Raw genomic sequence first — 23,280 nt, forward strand, 5'->3', positions numbered from 1 at the left:
GCTTTCCAGCCACGGATCCATCCAATTTAGACGGATAGTCATCCGGAGGGGGTGTTTTTTGTGCTATGTCATCCATCGCGAGACGAGTTTGCCGATTCGTCGAAAACCAAAGCGCAGCTCGAACGAGTGTTCCGCACACGATACAATATTTGCACAGTTGATTGCAATCGGTTCCGGCGCAACGGATAGGCAGTTGGAAAGTGGGCGCAGCGTGGCGAGGAAACCGAGGCAAACGCATCGGAAACCGTGGGCAAATATGCAATCTTTTCCTCGTTCGAACGTGCAATATAAATCATTGCGGGAACGAGTTATTGCACGGGATGGTCATAACATTTCTCCCTTCACATAGAGACGACACACGAGGGGGTGGACAAAAACAAAGCAAAAAACTACATCCAATCGATAGAAAGGATGGAAATATGACACTACACGCCACGAAACTGTGAGTCGATGGAAAGTATCCAAAACGGTGCCATCGTAAATCGAACATTTTTCCCGAAGGTGGAAGGGGGGGAGAGGGAGGATTCCATCGTGTTCTAAAACTGAAACATCGCCACCGGTACGAGAAATGGTTGCGCTCGTCGATCGAAGCTCGACGGCAAAGCCCGGGAAAAATAGATGAGAGCCGGAAAAGTACAATAAATAATTGATATTTTAATTACCTCGCAATCCATCAGACCACGGTAGGTGAAGAGCAGGGCGGCGCAGAACGCCGCGAACGTGAGCAGGTTGCGGGGGTCGCTGAGTGTCGTGACGAGCGGGATCGAGCCCATCTGCCAGTCGTGGCTGAGGGTGGAGGGACACAGCAGCAGCCACCAGTTAAACGCGGCCAGATAGCAGAAGGTGAGCAGGCTGTCGAAGTGGGCGAAAACGGAGAGATTAGCATCGTACATCGGAAACGGGCGACAGCCGACGACTTGGGGACCTTACCGGACGTACAGGTTCGGATGGAAGGCGGTCGGGTTGTCCTGCTGGGAAAACTTGGGCAGTGAGCCCTGCAGCAGCGCTAGCCGCACGGCCAACAGGACGCCCATCGAAAGCAGCACTCGGGACACGCGCCGCCCGAACTGGTGTGTCTCCTCGCTCCAGCGCATCTCGAGGATGGCGCGCTTCAGGGCCGGCCAGTTCCGGTAGGTGTCGTAGGCGACGTTCAGCAGAAACACGGTGATGCCCGTCTCCTTGGCCAGCATGCTCAAGCCACCGAGCACGATGCTGAGCCAGAGCGAGTTCATGTCCGGCTCATGGCAGCGTCTGCAAGAAACCAAAGCATTGTTACGTAGTAAAACTTGCCACTCGTCACTTGTGATGGACACACACAACCATTAGCATCATTATTTAATGAAGCAAAGTGTCACGGCAACATCGGAGAAGTGTTTAAAATGTTAAACCATAAATGTAAACAACAGTGAAAATGAACAACACTGTGATATAATGTGTATCTACACTCTGTCCAGCTTCATTTTCACGATTTTCAGTGAAAATATTGATAAACTAGCTTGACGCCCCGGCGTTGCTCGGTGAAGAAAAGGTTGAGAAAAGATTTATGGGTTTACTCTTTACTTGAAAGTTTGAATTAATTTATTAGTTAAAATAACGGCATATTTAAATGTATGAAATTTCATGAATTTCCCCGTGTATAAACCTTAGGGTAGCTATGTTGGATACACCTTGACATTTGTTTACATGCTTGTTTTGTTTGTGTTAGTAAAACTGAGTTTAAATTGTAAAATATAGATAATTTAATCAAAAATAGTGATCAAACAAACCTTCAACAACATCTGCAGTACTTAAACTTAATGTGTGAAAAGTTTCAGAAGTGACGGTTCAGTATTGGTCGAGTTTTTAGTGTACATCGAACTCCATACATAAAAAAAAGCTAAAATATGTAGTAGATTAGCTCGTTTTCGAGATTGTTTTAGTTAAAAACTGCCTAATTTGCTATAATCAATACATAAATTGATGGCGTATCAAAAATAATACGATAAAACGTTGGAAGTGCCCTTTAATGATTGTCCAGCTGCTATAAGACAACATAAAAACAAATGGATTTACACGGCATTGTCCGAAACTGATGTGGAGGCAAAATAAATTTTAGAGTTTGATAATTGTAAATATCAAACAGTTTAATCATCTGAATAGTTCAATTTAGCATATATGGATTGGAGTTAACTAGCAAAGATGGTTCAAAGGTTGACCAACGTGTCAGAATGCGCTGTACTAGCTCGACTGGCGTTGCATACCATCTTCCTTTTAATAAGTACAGATAATTTTATATCCCCAATGCATTGTGACCCAACTTAGGACTGAACAATAGAATAAATTCACGTTTGTTTGCTGCCCTGGTATACATAAGTTGTTCGAATAAAAGTTTTTTTTTTCAAAATTGCTTAATAAATGGTAGCACACGTATTTTTAATACATAAATACAATCTCTGCTAGTCATCTCAGATAATATAATGACCAGGTCGAGAATGACATTTTAATAACAGCAGCATACGTTATGCATGAATGTCACTCAAGGCTTTTATTGGAAAATTAATTTTATTCTTCCCTCAGACCTCGTCAGTAGTCATTCAAACTATTTGTACCAACTCAAATAAATGTTTGAATGAGCAAAAATAATATTTGCAATATTGTATATGAATCAGGCATCATTATTCTAGCGCAACTCACTTATCAGCTTTTTGGCAATGTTCACCAATGTAATAAATGATCAATGAAAATGAATTATATCGATTCCCAGCTTAGCCCAATTGCTTTGATCAACTTCAAGTAGTTTCTTGTCAGAGTTTTTGTCCCAGTATCGACCTATGGTTCATTTTTGCTTAGTTTTTGTAAGGACGTTTGATTAAAATTTGAAAGATCCTTGCTCAAAAAACGTCCAACTAATGTCATGTACTTCTTTTTCATCGATTAAAGGAAAGTCTAGGCAACTTTTTTGAAAGTAATGTTTAAAATACTTTTGTTTTAAATGCAAACATGTAATTTATGAAATGTTTTTGCAGTTTTACCAGCCCCTATAGGGATGTTGCAAAATAATTAAGATCGACCTGAATGTATCGACAAGATGGACAGATTTTCTTTCGTATTCCAACATTTCTCACTCAAAATGACACAATTTATGCTTTAACCGGCTCCATTCCTAGGTTTTCTTCATTAAAATCACGATTATCACGAGTATATCATCAGTGGTTTTTATTTCATCAAATGCGCTACTGGTCTTATAGCATCTGGGCAATCATTGAATGGACTTTTACGGTTTTATCTTATTAGTATTGGTAAGCTATGATAAACAATCAATTTCTGTATTTGTTTATGAAAATTTGGCAGGTTTTTACCAAAAAGTGATCGAGGGCGAGCTAATTTATTAATATTCTCATTGAAAGTCGTGAAAATCCAGGTGATCTTACAGAAAATGGATAGATTGTATAGTGGGTAGCCTTGTTGTTATAGTCAACCCTCGAGTAACGGAAGCCTCTAATGACAAATTTGAACAAATTTGTGAACATGAACCGAATACAAAAAAAAATTAAAATCAGGTATGATCAGGTGTTCGATTAAGTGACACGTATTGTATATTCGAAATGAGACCACAAATTAAATAATGACATCATTGTTCATCGCGTCCTATTAAGAGATACAACATCCAACAACGTTCGAATAAAAACTCTCGTTTGTAATTGTTGAGTGATTGTCCTACTAATTATAACTCTTTACGTCTGTATTAGTACTGAATTGTTAATGATCCATTACAGTGCCTTACTGAAGAGCGGTTTAATGATTTGTTACGGATGCATGGTTTTAATGGCAATTATTTAATTAACTGGAATATTTTTTCCAACTCCATTTCGTTGGTATGATGCACTAATGATGATGAGGGAAACTCTTAAAATGATCTGCAAAATAGTCATTCATTTTACGATGGTGGAATACAAAGATTATGCATCTGCATCTGTTCATTGTTCCATAACAAAAAAAAGCCGGGGGTCGAATAATGGAAGTAAACCCTTAAGTAAAGCCACAGCAAAAATTAAACTAACGAGACGGCAGGACTTTGCGAGCTGGGGCAACTTGTAATCCGCGAAAAAGCGGCTTTCGTTGCCCGAAACACCGCTCCCTAAAGTCTCCCCCCCCCCCTCCCCCACGAGGCCAGGGGGTTTTTGTCTTTCGTTTCGTTCGCTTTGCAATGAGTTTTCCCCCCATATTTTTGTTGTTGCCTGGCCCCAACCCCAGGTCGGGTCGGGTTGAAGTTAGTGCATTGTCATTTCTTTGGCAAGTAGCTCTCATTCGCGTCGCGCTGCATTTGCCAACAAGACGACAGGGAAACCGTTCCATCGACACAAGCTTTCACCATGGTGAAGCGAATCGTGGACAAAGGACATGGAGGTTGGGGGTTTGAAAATTCAGTGCTGAAAAATTTCACCCCCACGAGCTGAGTGGCTTCCCCCGAGAATGATGGAGGGCAACAATGTGCAGAAAACAAGAAAAACTGAAACGAAGCCAGTAATGCAAACTTGTGTTGCCCACCCTCGCCCCCCTGATGCACCATTTCCCATCTGCCATCTTCTACATTTAATGTTTCGGTGTGCTGGGGGTTCAGAACTGTCAGCGTCAAAGAAACTGCAGTTCGATGCAACTTTTCACCGACGCGCGCACTTCTCCTTTCATTTTCTTAAAACACTCCACTCCGTGCTTGGGTGCACCATGCAATCAACTTGTACTTGCCTAATACTTGTTATACTTTTCTTTCCTCTTTCGATCCGTGCCAGACCATCCATCCAGCTGTTGTAAAAACGAAACCAACTGAACAAACTCGGTCATGCTGTAAAAACCGTGAAACTTCCCTGTTTAAAGAGACAGAACAAAAAAACGCATGAAGAGAAAGATGCACTCCACTCCGGGAAAGCGATTCCTTCTGCTCGGGGGGACCGTTCCAGCGAATGGGGCGGACAGTAAAGGTTTATGTTTGAGCATTAAAAGAAGTCCCACTCCAACCGGAGATGGCAACACAGCTGGTGTTTTGCCAATTGTTTTCCCCCGGGAAGCCCTAGTTTGGGGCCGGGGTTTGTCTTTTGCATGCCGGCTTGACTTGTTTTTCGTGCGCCCGTCAGCACCGAGCAGCCACCGCAAAGTCATCGTTGTTCGTTTTAATTAGAGCGCACGGCTTGGGGAGCGTCTTCGAAAACCGTAAGAAATACGGATTGCCAAAAGGTCAACACCTGCAATCTCGAATGGCGAAATTTCACAAGCCCGGGTTTGTGCGAAAGGGTTGTCGTAAATGAAACCGTAAAAGTATTCCTTTTGCAATAGACCTCCTACCCTTTTTCCGGGCCGAGTTTCGGAGAAGAAATTAAAATGCCGACTTTTCTACCCTCGTGAATAATTCATCCGATGGGCTGAGTGAGTGTGGCTTGACGTTTCTCGTTCCTGCCTCGAAGGCACAGGCTGCGCACACGAAACGAGTTGGTTGAGTGTGCAATTCGTTCGGTCAAACACACTAATTGCTCGAATTATGATGACCTATCAGCAAAAGTTTGCTTCTACGCTAACTCCAGCTACCAAATCCCTCGTGGGCAAACTTCAGGAAATGGTAGCGGTTGAGGCGATGTTAGGAAACTGGGTGGTACACAATTAAAGTGAATGGAAAAATGATTTGGCACTCTAATTCGTTGCTAGAAACGAACTCGAAACGTTTCGTCAGAACGATTTAGATCAAAGAATCGGGATGGGGAAAGGGTCTTTAGGCGATGGAAGGAGGAGCCCAGTTTTTCTTTTCAAAACTGTTCAAGCTTTTATACTGAGCGGAGTGGAAAAAGGACATTTGCAAAATAATGGTAACGATTGAGCAATTATGCTAAATGCGTATGAATTGGTCCTTCCTCGTATTTGTGACTCAAATTAATTTTTCCACACAGAAACGGGAGAAAATTGTGCTGAAAGGTTGATGGGAATGGAAACGTTTTCTAACCTCAGCCTCTATTTGCGCCTTCGTAGCACGTCAACCGATTTCAGGCTGTAGGGTTGATAAAAGGTATGCTTGAAAAGTATTCAGAACTTATTCATATAAACATCTATTTGTTTGGTACATATTGTACTCATTAGCACTAGAATACATTGCTTTGGAAACTTGCCCGAATGCTTTTTAGGGGTAATTTTGACCCCTATTTTTAAAACGGTATAACTTCACTATTTTTGAAGATTTTTCAAATCCATAAACTGTTACTTTTTAGTATATTTGTTGACTATCTTTCGGTTTTTTTTTATAATTTGTGATGTACCACTTCACCATTCCGCTAGCTCGGTGTAAAGCAAAAAAGATCGATGTGAATCGAATTTTCATCCTTTTCAACTTTTATTCTTTCAAAATGTATCATGTAAATTCAGAAAAAACGCTGTACGCTAAAATTTTTATAAATTAGGCTACCTTTGAAAAATAATTTGATAATTTTTAGAAAACAAATAACGTCACAAATTGTTTTTCAAAATGTGGATTTTAACATTTTCTATAGGTTGTCGTAACGACCTCTTGGTCATGCCTGCCCGTTAAGGGCTTACGAGACTTGTTTCCCTGTTGTACGTGGATAGTCAGTCTTCTCATACAGGGGAGGGCCCGGTCTCGGTTGGGATTCGAACTCACGCCGTCGAGGTGGTGAGCCCCGGCGCTCATAAGCCGATTTTCTAACCGGCGCTACCGCTCGGCTGTCGCGGACCCTCAAACATGGCAAACATATGATTTTATTTTTGAAATGTTGCTCAACATACTATCTTTCTAGCGCACACTTTTTTTCTAGATCCTCATCAGCGGTTTTGAACAGATAAGAGCTGAAAAAAACTCAATTTCGACCATTTTTGCTTTACACCGAGCTAGCGGAACGATGATGATGTTAACATTCCATTCAGGGTAGTTTAGGAGTTATGTATTCTCAACTAGCCTCCGTTAGTTCTATTAGCAAAAGGAAAAAAAATCGAAGCAAAAGAATTGAAAATCAATATACAATTTTATAAAGTATATTCACATTTGATATCATCTTTGAGATGAAGATAAGAAACCATCCAAGTAAAATATGAAAATTATAAACCTTTAAGTTTGTTATTTATGTTAATGAATTGAATTTGGTTTTGGTTACAAGAAACATATAAAAGACTTACGAAAAATACCACGTCGAAAACAAACTTTCCAAAATTCTATAAATTCCCAAAGTTTTCTAACGTCATCCAAACATTTGAAATCCACATTTCAAACAACTTAGCGACGATGTGTAATCTTTATGGTGGGAGTTGTTGAAAGTAGTATGACACCCTGTTATTAACTCAAATTTACCAGATTATCTCATCGGTTCTTACATGCATGGTCAGATTAACATTCTGTGGCTTCAGTCAGCAAAAGAAGCGCGATGAAAGAGCATTTTTCGCACTAGATCTAGTGTAGGTTTTTATATTAATCCATCCGAACACCAGCGCTCCCCATGCTCCCTTGAATCCACTTCAAGGGAGAAGATTTTATTTTCTTGGTGGGTTTCCTCTATTTTCCCAACCTTCCCTTCCTTTTCCGCTCCCTGCACGAGCAAGACGTGTGCTAATATAGTGGTAAAAACAAGTTTTTGCTAAAATAAAAATCGCTCAGAAAAACGCTGTCAGCACATCATCGTGGTCTAGTTGTAGGGCAAGTAATGGTCAGCCGGCTTGGAGCATAAATGCCCTAACCTCTTTGCTAGCGGTGTTCCGCAGGAACCGTGGAGTGGCGCGGAGGGTGTGATCGCGTGCCGGATTATGCTCAGCACAGGCAGTAAAACTGGACAAAAACTTGTTTCCACCTCGCACTCGGGGGGATGTGCAAGATGGGAGGGTAACGAAAAGGAAAACCGAGGAATGTAGGAAAGTTTCCCTCGGAGAATCGTTCCGTAAATTGAACGTTTATGATTTCGTTCCTAAGACTGACGGACGTGTTAGGCTTTCGGTTGAGCTCCAGTTCTTGACTTTCGATGGAGTGAAGTTGTGTTATCCCATGACAGCACGAGTTCACGCAGAGCGTTTTCTTCGGAGGTCACCATAACCAAAAACAAAACAAAAAATTGGAAGTCTCACTTCACTACTCCGAGCAACTGCGGGGGCCAGCGGAGTCAGACGCCTTGTCATAAGCTGGAGGCCATCCGGCCCGTACTTACCCGTGGTAGACCAGCAGCGAAATTAGGAAGAATATACACGCCAGCACATCGGCACGTCCCACGATGCCCGTCACCTGCAAGAGCGAAGAGACCGAAACACGGAGATGGTTAGAAACGAAAGCAATCGGAGGTGTGCGAGTGGAGAGCAACGGAAGATGCTAGGGGAGGGTACGGAGGAGGGGGGTTCAGGAGGACCTTGCCCACACCCGAAACAGGGCCCAAAATGTTAAGACATAAAATTTGAGATTTGCTCCGGGCATGATTAGAACATCGTGCGTTCGCTTCAGCACCGGCCGTGATCATAAAACGAAATTGGTTTTGTACAACGCTCTGTCCAGGGGGCGGAAGACAAAGGGCAGAAAGTGAAACAACACCCGGTTGAAACTTTAAGAAAGTCCGAACAAAAGTTTTCTCAAGCCGAGCGGCGTGTGCCCGGTACCATCTTGGAAACAGGTTCCACTAAGCGATTTACAGCGCGAAATAATAACAAAAGCATTTAATTCGAAGAGTCCAAGAAACAATAACAAAATAATATGGTAATAATAAATATAAGAGAAACATAACATTGAGTTTCAAATCCACTAAGCGCATTTCTGAATAATGGAAAATTGTGTACTAGGAGATGTAACAAACGACCTCCAATTTCTCCAGATACGTAACTATTAAAGGATTGTAAATGAATAGATTGTTTGAGATATAAAATCGTTCCATTCAAACGAATTGTTCATTTCTATTATTTTGAATTAAATTTGAATTAATTTGATCATCAATCCTTTTCAAAGTAACGGAAGGGCCTTTTCAAAGTAAACCCAACTGATTCAATTTTCTATCATAATGAAAACCAAACCATTTGAAGGCGAGCTTTCGCTGGAAATCGTAACCGCTTCTCATTTGATCCACTTCATTTGTCCAGTTAAGGCGCATCCCGAAACGTCAATCAAGATCAAAAGCTAGTGGCTTCTGCTATTATGAGAAGGCTGTTTAAGATTGATTGATATGGTTGTTTTATTACTATTATTATTACTATTATTAATATTACACTCACCCCATCGGAAATTTCAGATCGTCGCCACGTTTGATGTTTGATTCAAACGTCAATCTTGAGTATGGCTCCGTTTGAACCGTTTCCTACAATCAATAGGAACCGCCGAGCAAGCAGAATGATTTTGCTGAATGAAAAACACAGACCATCTTTGTCATTCAGTCAATTCAGGGTCCTGTCCCGTTTGATCAAAGAAACCTCCGAAACCTCATTCGCTGTCCCCAGCAGATGGATTCAAAACGGAAACACTTCTGCTTCCGAAGAAGAGCGTAGAAGGTAGCGAGAAAATAATCGATAATAATTCCCCCTTCCGCCCTAACACCGCCACCTAGGTTTGAGACGGTCGACCGCACTGGAAAGCTCATCAGCTGGCGCCTTTATCACTAATGACAACCGATTGACCGATTAATTGCCGATTCTGGCGAGCTCTGGGGATCGTAAAAACCCCCCGAACGATGTTGTAAATCGTCACTAATGCGCCTCGCGTTCCTCGCCGGTCCTGGCCGGCGAAGTTTATGATAATTTAAGCACTCACCCGTCTTCCTCCACCTGGGAATTATCGACCACCATCTTCAGCGTGGCGAGTGGGTGGCGTATTGATTTTCCACCTTCACCACGGAAGAACAAAAAATGGTTTCCGGTTTCTGTCCCACCCGGTCTAGCCATCCATGGCGATGCATCCATCAACTCCCTCTTCCTCAGTAGGTCATCGAGTGGAAAGCTTGGAAAATGCTCGAGAAATGTGTGTGTGTCGTTATCGGTGAGCGGGCTCCTTTATAGCCAGGTTCAACTCTTTCCACCACCACGAGACCACGGACTCGTGGTAGCATAGTGTATGACCGATTAGATTCCGACTAACGATCCGGCGAAGTCGTAATCGTTTCCATTGATTTGACGACGGCCGCCAAGTAGAACGGAAACCCCTAAGTGGACACCGGAAACTGTCCAACCGTAGTTGTTCCGCTGGTTCTAACCGGACTTGGTGGTGCGTGGTGTTTGGAAATCAAGCAAATGCGAAGCGTTTCATCATGTATTGTTTAGTTATCGGCATGCCATGCTGAGAACACATTATATCACAAACATTTTTCATGGTAAATTTTATGATATCGCAGTATGGAAGAAGTTCTTAAAGCTATGAAACTCTTTAGTCCTCATTAGGAATGGGAATAAAAGCAATTTTACTTATTATTTGATCCACCTGCATTGAAATAAACAAGATGTAAAAGTTGATAAAAGTTCACTAAGATCAAGAAAAGCGAATCAGGATAAAATGCAAAATTTTCCATGTACCCGTACGAGCTGGTTTAACTTTTCAATGGCGAGAGTTCATCGAGAAGGGGCAGGTTCACCAAGACGGGTGACCGAGAAAGCGCCGGGCCTCGATTTAGGAGATGGCCGGAACGTGCAGAACGTTGCCCCAGCATCGAAGAACGTGCTGTGGTATTTAACTTGTCAATTTAAGCGATCGATTTTGGAGCCGCCTGCCGGCTCCGGGAAGGCTCCGGACACTTGTCCCGCCCGGTCACGGTCTGTTTGTAGCTATTAGCCAGCGCCGGATCGGTCGCCCGCCAGCACGGAGCGCAAACTGTGGAAGCCGGCCGGAAGCGACACCAACCTGACACGTCGATACGTCCTCAGCCCTTTCCCCCAGGCGTCCGCATGCAACCGTTCGTTCGATCGCCCGCTTGCAGCGGATGCGCTACCGATAAGATAATCGTACCCATCGTCTTCTTTGGCATGCCCGGGTGGAGTGTCATCGACACGGTCGAGGTGTGTAAACGTCAAGCGGAGAGGGCACCATCGGCTGGCGGCGAATGGCAAGTGTCACCGGTGTACCCCATCGCCCACCCGCGCCAACGGCGGATAGTTTTAAGCTATCGATTTTCGTCCGGATGAGAAAAGTGTGCGCTTGATTTACTTTCCCCGGCAGTCTTCCGAACCTACGTTTGGTACATCCCGTCGGGCTCTGGTCGTGCCACGACTTACGATGATTGGAAGCGGAAGGTAAGCCAGTTTTAAGAACATCGTCTGTTACGACGTCCCACCAGCACCCAGCGCATGTCACACACCCTGTGGAAATCGATCGTTATCATGAAGCTGGATTTCTAATCCCAAGACATCTGATGCACCCTGGCAGCTTGCCCCAATCAGGCTGCCGGATCAAAGCGATGGAAAAAGTTTCGATTATTTATTGGCCTTTAACGACGGTTGCGGGGAGTTTTCAAGGTAGCGTTGGGTTGGCATCTTCGGGACTTGGGCTTGAATATTCAGGAGGGAATACATTTCTAACCATAGTTTTTGCCGTGTAGTTGGTGATCCTACGTTCAGGAAGCGCCTTTGTATAACTTGTCTGCTTTCATCTAACTCGGAAGAGTTTTGAAGAAGCTCTCTGGGTAGATTATAGCGTCACAAAATGGCTTTTAAAACAAGCTGAGATAAATATATTTCTAACTTCACTGTTCATACATTTTAAAGAGAATTTAAAATGATGTTTGAGTGGAACTAAGTTTGTGCATTACGGGTAGAATAAAAACTAGCAAATAATTTTTAAACATATTTAAACAGATAAAACATTATATTTTAACGTATCAACAATTTTACAAGATACATTTATTTCCTGGTAGCAGAACTTAGAGTTAAGAATTTCATATCAATTGGCTGTATTGAATCAGCCGCAATAATTCAGCTTATACTTAAATAATGCTGTTAGAAACACTCGTTCCTATCGCCAGCTGTCAATTTGGCGCAGAAAAGATCGATAATATACACCAACGCCAAAAAAGAACCCTTCATAGATCAGCTGACAGGTTACCGGGATCGTAGTGTTGATGACTCCTGAGGTCAGTTGTGGAAGTTATAAAGGCTAAATTTTTTATTCGCTCGAGAAAGAGTCTCCGCTAATTGCTTTTGATTCTTTTTTGGTTGCGTTCGTTAGGACGAGTTCTAACAAATGCTTTGCCATAACTATAGGCACTACAATGAGGTTTGAACCATATTTTGTTTGTGACAGACTTTCTTTAAAGTACACAGTAGTGCCACATGATATTTTGTTATGACATGACAAGAAGTGGACGTGTGGTTAGTTATAGTATTCAGCTCTGCCTTATTTTCAGACGATAATTTATTTTGTACCACATTGTATCGTTAGTGTTCAACAGAAATAAATGAAAAAATAAACTAACACTTTCAAGAATATTTCCTACACGATACACGTCCTCCTGACAGTTTTGGACGAATCCTGGTCGATTAGCAGCAACGACCGGACCGTAGCCATGAAATGCGGTTGAGAACTTGCATCCGAGAAGTTGTTCCCTCCATTACCAAAACGCCACCAAATGTCACTGCAGTGGTGTGAGTGAGCGGGCAAGTTGGTTGTTGCACTGACTCTATCTGGCCGTGGGTTGTCAAGAGCAGGTTTTTTTTATTTTATTTCGCTTCATGGCATTGCATTGTCTTAACGGTAGCCGAAACAAACGCGGTGTGCCGGTCAAAGGGAAAAACACATTCCGGGAACAAGAACACCATGTCGGACAGGACGACGGACAGCTGTGAGCGACAATTTTTCATTTGTTCATATGTGAGCGGGGAGCAAAAACATAAAACAAAATTAAACTGACCCAAGCAGAACCTCCTAGAGGAAGAAAGGGGAAGGGTGGCATGAAAAATCCATTTGCCTTCGGTGCAAACTATTTTCCGTTTTGTGTGAATGAAACTTTATTCCGTTGCGCCATTTTCACAGCTCGACACACGCGCGCCCACCCCCACGGGCCAATCTTGGCCCATTTCCTTTCCCAGGGATTCAATTCGCCTGTGTTTGTTTTGTGTTTGTGGTTCTCGCCGGACTCCGCTTTGCATCCACCAAGCTCGTAGTCCGGTGTTTTGGACACGACACAACACGACGTGAATCAGTCGAAGGATGTTGCTTCGCGTGGAGAACCATTTTTCCAATATTTTCATTCCCCCCCATCCTTTCTTCGGTTCGTTCCTGCATTTTACCTATTATTATTTTGATGCTCAGCTCCTTGGAGCGAGTTTTCAGATTCAATTTTTTCCCCTCGGAGAGAACCGTGAACGAGTCTGCAGAAGACACAGCGCCACGTTGTTTGTCTGTGGCCAGCAACATGACCCCTTCGTCTCACAAACCCCATCCCCCCACCCCCCGCCGCCGCGGCTTTTCAGAGAGAACACTCAAGCTGGCGCCTGCGGTTTGGCCGACCGCTCCATCGGAACCCCAGGAGGGCAGAGGGAGAAAGCGGGCGTGTGTCGTACTGTCCGGACCGCATGTTGTGCCATGTTTGGCTCGGACTGAGGTCGCGTATCGCTGGCCGGAAGTTTTGTACGTTTTTGCACTTCCGCTGGGGATAACGCTTCCTGCGGTTGTCGGGCTACGAAAGCCGGGATGGAGCGAAATTTGCTTGCATGTGGCGAGTCCCGAAACCAGAAGAAGAAAGGGAAGAGAGAAGGTGGGTAGGTGAGGGTGAGAGGAACGATACTTACCGCCTCGGTGTGAATTGGGTGCACGGCGAAGAGGACACCGGCCAGAACGGCGAAATTCCGCCGCAGGCCGGCTATCGTGAGACAGACGCGGGTGAAGAGGACGGTGGCGGCGGCATGAAGGGCCACATTGGTGGCGTGAAACCATATCGACCGTAGCCCGAAGGTTATGTAGTTGAGCCTGTGTGAACCGAGAGAGAAGGAAAGAGAGAGAACAAAGAACAAGCAGACAAGATTAGCAGATATACACAACACCGCATGAGAAAAGCAGGAAAAACTGAGAGAAAAGTCCAACCCTTCTTTGTGCTGTTAAATGTGTTTATTCTTCCATTATCATAATAATTGAATTATACGCGCACAAAGAATGTTACTGTCGTAAACCAGCCGACTTATATTGAAGCCCAAATAATAACAGGAAAGGAAGAATCAGTATAAAAAGTACTCTGAATCCATTATGAACCCGGAAAAATGCATTTTTTGATTAAAATTAAGAAGAGCTTTTCGTGCTTTTGAAAACATTTTATTATTTTAAAAATAAACAAAATTTCATAGAGCGCCTCTGCGACTGAAAATAAAACTGTGGTTGCTTAAAGTGATCTTCAACTCCAATCAGCCGAGTCGAATGTTTAACGACGTTCGAAAAAAGATGTCCTTAGGGTTAAAGTAGAACAAAGATCTTTTTCACGTGAGCTTCTGAAAGAATGAATTTGAAAGCTTCTGTACTTTAAACAAGGAGAAAGAACAATAACAAAATAAAGGTTTTTTTGTCTTTGTAAACAATTATCAAATTTTCATCGTTTTCTGAAGAAGGTGTGAAACTTAACGTTTGCATTAAAAAATAGACACATTTTCATCGGCGATGGGAAAAAAGTTAACAAAAGTCAATTGATTGAAGTTTTAAGTACAGTTGTCATCCTTGTTCTGAATTCAAAAGTAGTGCCGCTCTTTATGTTTCTTTCAAAAGAAAATCTCTAGCATTTTCCATTTTTGATTGAAAAGTCCCAGAAGAGAAACTATTTCCGATTTTCTATAAGTGTGAAAAAATATAAATGTTTCCACTTAAACGCTTCAACTGCAGGCGATTGATGGAAACAAATATGTTTCAGTTGTGAATTTTTATTTCTGTTCTTTAATATGGATCTTTTCTATGTAAAATTGAATATAAGGCAATTAGATTGGCATGAAGTGTTATAATTGCATGCACCCATGTCTTGTAATCAACCTAATTGAAGCTTCTGTTTTGATTAAAAGTCAATCGTGTTGTCCGATGACATGGTCACCCTCTTGCATAAGCCTCTTCGGATATGATATAATATCCTCGGAATTTCCATTGCGTAATCGAATCGAATGCGGGTAGCTCTCAGCAAATACCAGGAAATCAAAGCAAGAGCCTTGGACGGAAATTCCCGTCGCTCGGATGCACCGAAATAACAATGGTTGTGTGGCGAAGTGATCATTTCATATTTTAATCAAATCCAATTTACCACAGCACAAAGTAGGAATCGTAATTCTATCAATCAGCCGACAAACGAGCCCAGCTCAAATACCGTCTTGAGTGCACATACACATTCCTAAACGTTCGGCAAACAGAACGTTGCAGGATCGAGTGTTTGCCTAAACGTCAAATTTGTAGCGACCGTACGTCGGGTGCAAAAAGGGGAAAAGGGGTCGGTTACGGTGAGAGGGTAAGGGTGCAGCAATTGATACTGCACGGCGACTACTTCTTCGCAAAACCCGTAACCACACAACCACACAAATTGGCCCTCGTACATAAATGTAGAATAACACGGACGTAAACAACTGTGCGACCGCCAGGCTCTTGTTCGAATTTCCTGAGAAAATACTCCCTCCTCCCTCGCCACCAATCAACTCCCACGTTCAGACGCCCTTATCCCGGTGCATTACTGGCAGGAAAGGAAATCGCTCTAAATGGTTTCCACGTTATCGTGCGCCGTTCCGATCGGTATCGCTAGCGCCACTCAAGCCCCGGCAACTCCATCGTGCTTTTCCCTTTCGGCTGGGTTGGGTGGCGGGAAACGGGCGGTTTGCCCAGTCGTAAAGTTGAAACATTAACCGATTTGGTCTACACAACCGCAAATGGCTTACCGATTCCTGGGCCGTGGCTAAATTTATGGCACACATGAAGGGGTTCGGTTTCCGGACTTCACGGCTTCGCTGCACATAATCGCCGGGTCGGTATTTAGCACAGCAGCATGCGTCCGGTCGGGCTTCCGGAGTGCCCTGGCTGGGCAAACTTTCTTCCTCGGGCACCTCCCGACCTCGAACCCCCCTTCCGGTGCAGGATTGCACGGCACTGAAAGTAGTTGGCGCTCGGTGAAGCCGAAAAGTCTTTATTTATTCACCCGTACGCACATATTTATTCAAACAACCTGGCTTCGATATCGGGCACCCGGTGCAACCGTCCTTCCCACCGGGTAGGAGGCCCACGTCCGGACCTCCGGCACCGTCAACACCGTCTGGGAGGGCTTCCGTTATCGTTTTGATTTTATTGCCAACTTAATTGCTATCTAGATTTATGTTTACACGTTATGAATTTCCTTCCGGCAGGCGCCCGACCGTTCCACATTCGGTTGACAAACTAAATCACTGCATAGCCGAGATCTACCGGGCCTGATTGATGGCCCTCGGTGCCGTCGCCTGCCTCCTCGTCCACCCCTGGGTCAGGCCCACCGTCATCTCGTAGATCACGATATCGCCCTGGCGTCGACCGGACGGACACTGCCGGATGGCATTCCTTCCGGTTCTTCGAGCCCGAGCATGGCGTCGGGGCCACTCTAATTGCGAATCCTTGCCCGGTGCAGCTCACGGTTGTGATGTAATGTATTACCATCCGGGAGGTGGAGCCGGTTCGGGCGGCAGCCATCGCTCGTTCGTGATTGAATCCATTTCAATAATGAACTATAAATTGCCCCTTTTTGTTTGTGGGGCCATTGACAGGAAGAAGTGGTGGCCAACATTTGCCACTAGCAATGGTGCTTTAAATAGTTTCAACGACGGTTTTATGTACTTCTATCATTGATCAATTTAATTACATTTTAATCGCACTTGTTGTAACATTTGCACTAAAAAAAAGATAGATTTCAACTACTTTTCATGCAAACAAAGGAAAACACTGGCTACTTTCTGTTAAAAGCAAAATAACGAGTAGCATTTTTTTTCAATTGAGAACAAGTTTGACAACTGTATCATATACCCTCATATCATATATATGGTTTGACAACCATATCAATCGTTGAGTTGAACCGGTCAAATATATTCCTCTCAACTCCTTATTCCTCTCAACTACAACCAATTGAAAAAAAACATTTACAACACTTAAAGGTAGAATCTGTTTCAACATTTCAAACCTGAATACGGCGTAGTATTAGGTCATGGAGGCAACACAACAACTGAAAAACATGAACGGTTTTGTCGGTTATGGCTAAAGTTTCGGCCAATGATCGTACGGCCGCTTTACTGGCCGTCGGAATATTTTTTAAAAATACTAAAAAGATGTAACTTTACAGTAAAACCTACTTAATTCAATTAGCTTGGTTTACTTTTTTCTTATCACCTATGAAAATTTGTCTTTTTGTTTTTTAATGCAAACGTTATGCATGTTTCTAATATGTTTTTGATGAAACTAGTCGGAGTAGTTGAAAAACAAGAGAGTCCCAAAAACAAAACAGAGAACTGAGCAGAGAATAAAAGGAGATGGCAAACTTAACTGTTTAACTTTGTGATCTTCGGTAACATTTGCCATGCGATAGACAAAAGCAGACTTAAGAAATATAACAATTTCTATAACAAAATTTTTAAAATGCCAAATTGAAAACGAAGTAAAACCGATCAACCGTAGAAGGGGTTTTAAATGATTTTATTTTGTTTTACTCATGACTCAAAATTTGAGTTAATACTAATTAATTAAACCCCGTAATTGCTGCGAATGACTATTGTTTTAAAAACTACAGAGAGTTCTAGGCAGTCTTTGGTTTGTGCAACACAGATAAAGATTTTGTGCATTTTTATGCTGTGCTAGCTTTCTGAGAAGAAGTGTAGAATATGTACATGCTTGTTTTGTTTGCCTGATTTTGAAAACTGATTATCAATTGTAAGATTTAGATGACTTTATTAAAAAAACAGTGGTCAAACAAATATCTAACCACATCTGCAGTGGCTAAGCATAATGTGTGGAAAGTTTCAGAATCAAGTCGAGTTTTTTGTGTACACAAAACTCAATAACAATTTATTAGTCGAGGTTTTAGTGTACACTAAACTTAAGTATATAACCGAATTTTTGCTGCTAGCATAAAATTGGAAAATCATATTGAGTAGCTTGCAAGCTGTACGCTGTTCTAGTAAACACTAATACGAAGAGCCGTACATGGTTCAATCCGCTTTGCTCCGCCTGACTTTCATCAGAAACTCTTACAGCCCTGTGACTGGTTGGAAATTCTATTCCAACTTGTAGGTAAACTTAGAATCTACTAGATTACAAACTTGCCAGACATCCGCCCACCCACACCCCCACCCTACCTACTCCCGGCCAACGGGAGGGAAGCTTATTCAAATGCTCCGATATTAATTAAATTTCATACCCGTTGCGAAACGTGCAGGGGGAAAGTTAGTTGGCCCGAAAACTTGGTCCTCGATGTGGCTTGCGTACGGCTTGCGTACGGGATGGTTGCCGGGCGGAACACAGTTTCTACCGGCGTGTGCACTCCGGAAGTGATGAATGAAACATTTGAACCGAGCTTATTGCATTGCAAAATGGAATCAAAGTCAATCACACTCCCACCGAGATCCCACACTGCCTTCTCGTGTCGAATTTTGTTACAAATGCTCTACAACTTATCCGCACTGCCAACCGAAAGAGATTATTCGGCACCGAAAGGTCGCAGTACAGGACCTCTGGTTGCCCCGGGAGTTGCCTTCTCGTGCGAAAGCCACAGTGGTCCATTACAATCGCCACTCTGCTAAATTACAGGTTGATTATAGTTCACCACAACAGGGATCGGGCAGGGTTTGGGAGTTGGCAGCTGGGAGCACGAGTTTACAGCGAATCTTGTCTACCTGCAAAGCTATTGTTGAGTAATTGAGGGCAATGCTTTTAACCACTTCCATACTTTGTTTGTGGGAACCGCAATCAGATCCTACGCTTTTGAATGATAGAATATGCAATGTGAATTAATGCAGTTCCGCTTTCATGATTTTTAATTCTCAACGTTTTTCAATTTTACATGGTTTTACTATAAATCCATGTCCTTTGTATGTTGCCCTTAAATACTATATTTAATAGTATACAGGGGCGGATCAAAAGGTAAGCAAACTAAGCAGATGCTTGGGGCCCCGAGCTGTCGAGGGCCTTATATTTTGTGCCCATGTTTTTTTTTTAAACATTAATGTTGAAATTATGTTGCCAAAAAGTTACTTGTTTTATCAAATGCGTGACTAGTTAGTGAATTTACTTCCGCATGAAAATAAATGAAGAATACGAAAGTGTTAGAACGATGTAGTTGAACTCTCTGAATTTAACTTTGATGCAGGAAAGGTCACCAAACGTAGCCTTCTCTAGGTTGGAATAAAGCAATTGGTTCACTTATGTATATTGAAATGACCAATTTAAAGAGTTTTCTAAAGAAATGGAAAATCAACGTAATAGTTTGGGAATACGTTGCACGTTTCAAAATTTAAATTTCAGACATTTCACAATAAACATTTTTTTCATTTTAAAATCGACTGCAAAGTCAATTAAAATGTGAAAAATGAGTGTTTCATCAATTTTCTTCATAGAAAATTCTATAATGGATTGTTGAAAAGTTATTGACGATTTCGCTTGAAATAAGCCATATAAATCACATCAAACAGTCAAATACCATTTAGGGAAAATGTAGTTTAATCTTGGTTTGATTGCTTTTCATGGCTTAACGGTAATTGAAGTTTTATAAAATTTCAAATGAAAAAATGTATGGTGAATGTAGTGTATGAGTCTTTTTGAGTCTCTAACAGTTAGCGGCTCGGAGCTCCTAGAACTTTTAATTCGCTTCTCCTAGTATGAATATATTTTAAAACTAATTTTATATCCTCAGTAAACGAATCACACGGTTTCTTTAAGTTGTTAATTTGTGCGAACAAAAAGCATTCCATCACGTCTGCTTACCAACTCAACATCGGTGGTGTGGGAAATAACATACAAACTGCTTGTATGACATCGTTCCATAGGACACCGTGGAATTTCCCACCCTGCTGGGAGCCGTAATCGTAACATTTTGATTGAAATGTCTCAATAATGTTCCTGTTAAGCTAAACGATACCGCCCGCTAGCGCAAGCAGCGTTTTCCATCGCCCGGGAGTGGTGCTCCCGGTTTTCCCCCGGCACGGAACGCCGTCGGAAGGCCCAGTCCATCATTAGCTTCGAACGTGAAGTATGTGTGCTGCGATAACGACGTTGGCCACATGAAAGAAACGACGAGGCCAAATCTGATCAAGCGATGACCGGACGCTCCGGCGCAAGTGTGTGTGTGTTTTTCTTTGATGTTTCAGCGAACGGCCGTCCTAATGACGTCCCCGGGCACGAGCTGGCTGGCCTGCCGAGCGGTTGGGCGTAATGGTTCGGTTCGCATCGTTGCTTGTGTTTTTGCTCGGGGAAAAAACTCAACTAATCACTTATCTACCGGTGCGCTTTTCTACAAAACCATCAAACTGCGTCGTCGTCGTCGTTTGTTGGCTTCCAACGTGCACTTATATATATTTTTTTGATTATCTTCCATTCACACTAGGTGGTCGAATTTCCCACCGAAAACTGGCCTAACACGAAGCAAAACATCAAAAAAAAAAAAAAAAGTAATGTACCTAAAGACTCCCATCGTGGTGTCTCTCGAGCGGATGACCGCTTCTGGGAACGAACATCCAATTACCCACGAAAAACAGCCAGTGTCACCGATAAACACATTTCCCGGTCCAGGCCACCAACATCGTTTTCCTTCCCTCAACCCTCCTCCCGGCTGGTCAGTTCCCGCACGGGAGTTCCCGATTTGAATAGTAACTATAATTAAGGTCATTCCTCCTTTCACTGCACTCCCCCTACGGCGTGCTCCCTCCGCGTAGGACGACGGGAGGAAAATTTCGTCTACTTCGACTTCTGGTTTTCGTGAGCTCCACCGTGAGCGCTAATGATAATGATTTTTACTTTTGGCTGTAATTAACACTAACTCCTGCGACCCGGAGCGGTTGCCGAATTTCCGCTTTTCCTTGCCGTTTCGTGGTAAAACAAACCGGAAAGAGAACCCCGCACCCTCGTTCACTGGCTCAAAAACACACACAACGATTTGCTTTCCAGCTTTAGGGTGGCGGGTCACACACAGACACACACACTGGAAGAAAAAAAACGGCAGAATGCGACTTCATTTCGATCGACGATGTTATCGTTAATGAATCTATTAACGATCAACAACGCATCGGTGGTGGTGGTGGTGGGGGTGGTGCGCGAAAAGGGACTTTTGGGACCGGCGGACAAAGTTTTGCCACGGGAAAATGTCTTCCAATGGCAAAGCACGGTGGAAGGGGGTGGAGGTTACGCGTTACGGAAGCTTGCGATAACGTGACAACACGGGCAAATTTTCAGCGCGCCGCAGTTTTGCGAAATGCGCATCGTCACCGTCGGCCTCGTGCCATCGGCAGATGGCGGTGGCGCAGTTTCGGAAAACTCGTTTGGGAAATTAAGAAGCGCAGAGGGTGAGGGTTGATGAGGAACCTACTCCTTCCGGAAGACAGTTGCGTCCGGGATGCACCATCCACGAGCCGACCCCGGGTCGTTTCGTTTGTGTGCCATCCCTCTTTCTTCCACGTCGCGCCAACGGGCACGCTTTTCCACCGCCCTCCTAAGCGAGGGCACTTGCACTGACAGCTTTATGGCGTTTATGGTGACCGCTGATTTATGCGCTCACGGTCTTTCATTAAAACGCGTCCGCCCCAACAGCGTTCCGACGATGCAACGGGGTTTGTCCTTTCAGGGTTTTTTTTTTGTTCAAACTTTGTTTTCGTCCAGCCCCGCCGCAAGTGTAACGATTAACCCCTCCCCCCTCGTGCACGACCCGCGTGCTGGTCATTTTGGGTCACGCGTTTTCCGCCCGAACTGGTTCCGCCACAACTCAACGCCAGCGAGCGTCAAACCCATTAGGGCGGTGTGGGAAAACCCCGTTTTCGGACGGTGGTTTTCCGGCATCGCTCGCCCTGGCCGTAAATCCGATGGGAACAGGTTACGCGGTACAACGGGTGCGGGTGGCATGCAGGCACGCCACACGAAAATGGGTTATTGATAAACTGGGCGGAAAATAAACGAAAATTTATGTTTTGAACATTAACATCATTATTATTCGATAATGCTGAACCGGAATAATAAATAATAAAAACCTGCCAACGCCCACCCGAGGTGAACCGACGTGGGTGTGTGTGTGTGCACGTGTGTGTGTGTGGTTGTGTGTGCCTTGTGTCTTTTTCCACCACACGCGGGGACACGCTGACGCAGTGACACATTGTATGATTATGTGCTGCGCGGACCGTGCGGGGGCGGGTTCGACGGGGTGGCATTCCCGTTTTTCCTCATCCTTTTTTTCCATTCCGTTTCATTCTCCCTTGTTCTCCGAAAAAAAACATCAAGTCTTTTCAATGACGAGAAAAACGCCCGACCGAAAAATGGTACAGCTTATTCGGGAAACATTTTGGGTAGACAAACGCCGCCATTGCATCCGTTTCATTGTTTTTCCTCTTTTTCTTGCTGCTGTGCATGTGCCATCTGGTTTAAATGTGTCTGCATGAGTTTTTACTGCACTTTTAGTGCAGTTCAGCTCATCCTTTCGCGAGGGTAGCCAGTTATTTTGTATTGTAAAATTTGCTTGCCACTTTTTTTGTCCACGGAATGTCCAGTTAGTGGATGGTTTTCCGTTGCCTTTTTTTCGCTGCTTTTTTTCACATCACATCGCGCCGTTGAAGTTTTTGTGAGTTAATTTTTTTCTGCCTGCTGAAAATTCGATGAAAATGTGTTTCGGCCTCCACAAACTGCAACCCTCGATGGGGCTCGATGAGTGCCGGCAGTCATCGGCAGCCTCGGCTGGCATTAACTGTGGTAGCAATCTTCTACCCGTATGCGCACGAGTTTCCATCCAAATGGTACCATTTTCCGGATGATCAACATTTGCGACAGCTAGCTAACGAATCGAAAAGGAGCTTTTTTAATGACTGACAAATTGTTTAAGCCATTCCTTTGTCGTTTATGTGCAATGGGATGAAAATTGGTCAAAAAAAGCTTTTTTGAACTAGTTTCATTAGAAACGGTAACCACCGGGAAACTAGGATGGTTTTAAAATTGGTAAACATGGTTTCTTATCATCTAAACGTTCAGCCGTTTCTCAACAGTAAGAAATTATAATAAAATTTTGATATATAATTAGACGCTTAACTTGCTTCTACCATATTAAATCTTTCTAATGATAAATCCATGTCAGAAACATTATTTCATGAGTAGTTTTCCAGAGTATTGAAAATTCATTTTAAAAACGTCAATTTATGTATGATTGATGG

At 43.3% G+C, this 23,280-nt stretch overlaps 1 protein-coding gene across 1 annotated transcript in view; it reads right to left on the reverse strand.

Moving 5' to 3' along the window:
* LOC131285641 (protein O-mannosyl-transferase TMTC1-like) overlaps window positions 1-23,280 on the reverse strand; it is a 63,796-nt gene that overhangs the window by 25,946 nt on the left and 14,570 nt on the right. Inside the window, exons 3-6 of the mRNA XM_058314499.1 lie at window positions 13,705-13,882; window positions 8,166-8,239; window positions 931-1,251; window positions 663-852 (exon numbers count right to left, since the gene is read on the reverse strand). Coding sequence (XP_058170482.1) covers window positions 663-852; window positions 931-1,251; window positions 8,166-8,239; window positions 13,705-13,882 — 763 coding nt within the window. The remainder of the gene's footprint in view (window positions 1-662; window positions 853-930; window positions 1,252-8,165; window positions 8,240-13,704; window positions 13,883-23,280) is intronic.

The sequence above is a fragment of the Anopheles ziemanni genome, chromosome 3, assembly GCF_943734765.1.
Source record: "Anopheles ziemanni chromosome 3, idAnoZiCoDA_A2_x.2, whole genome shotgun sequence".
Taxonomy (NCBI): Eukaryota; Metazoa; Arthropoda; class Insecta; order Diptera; family Culicidae; genus Anopheles; species Anopheles ziemanni.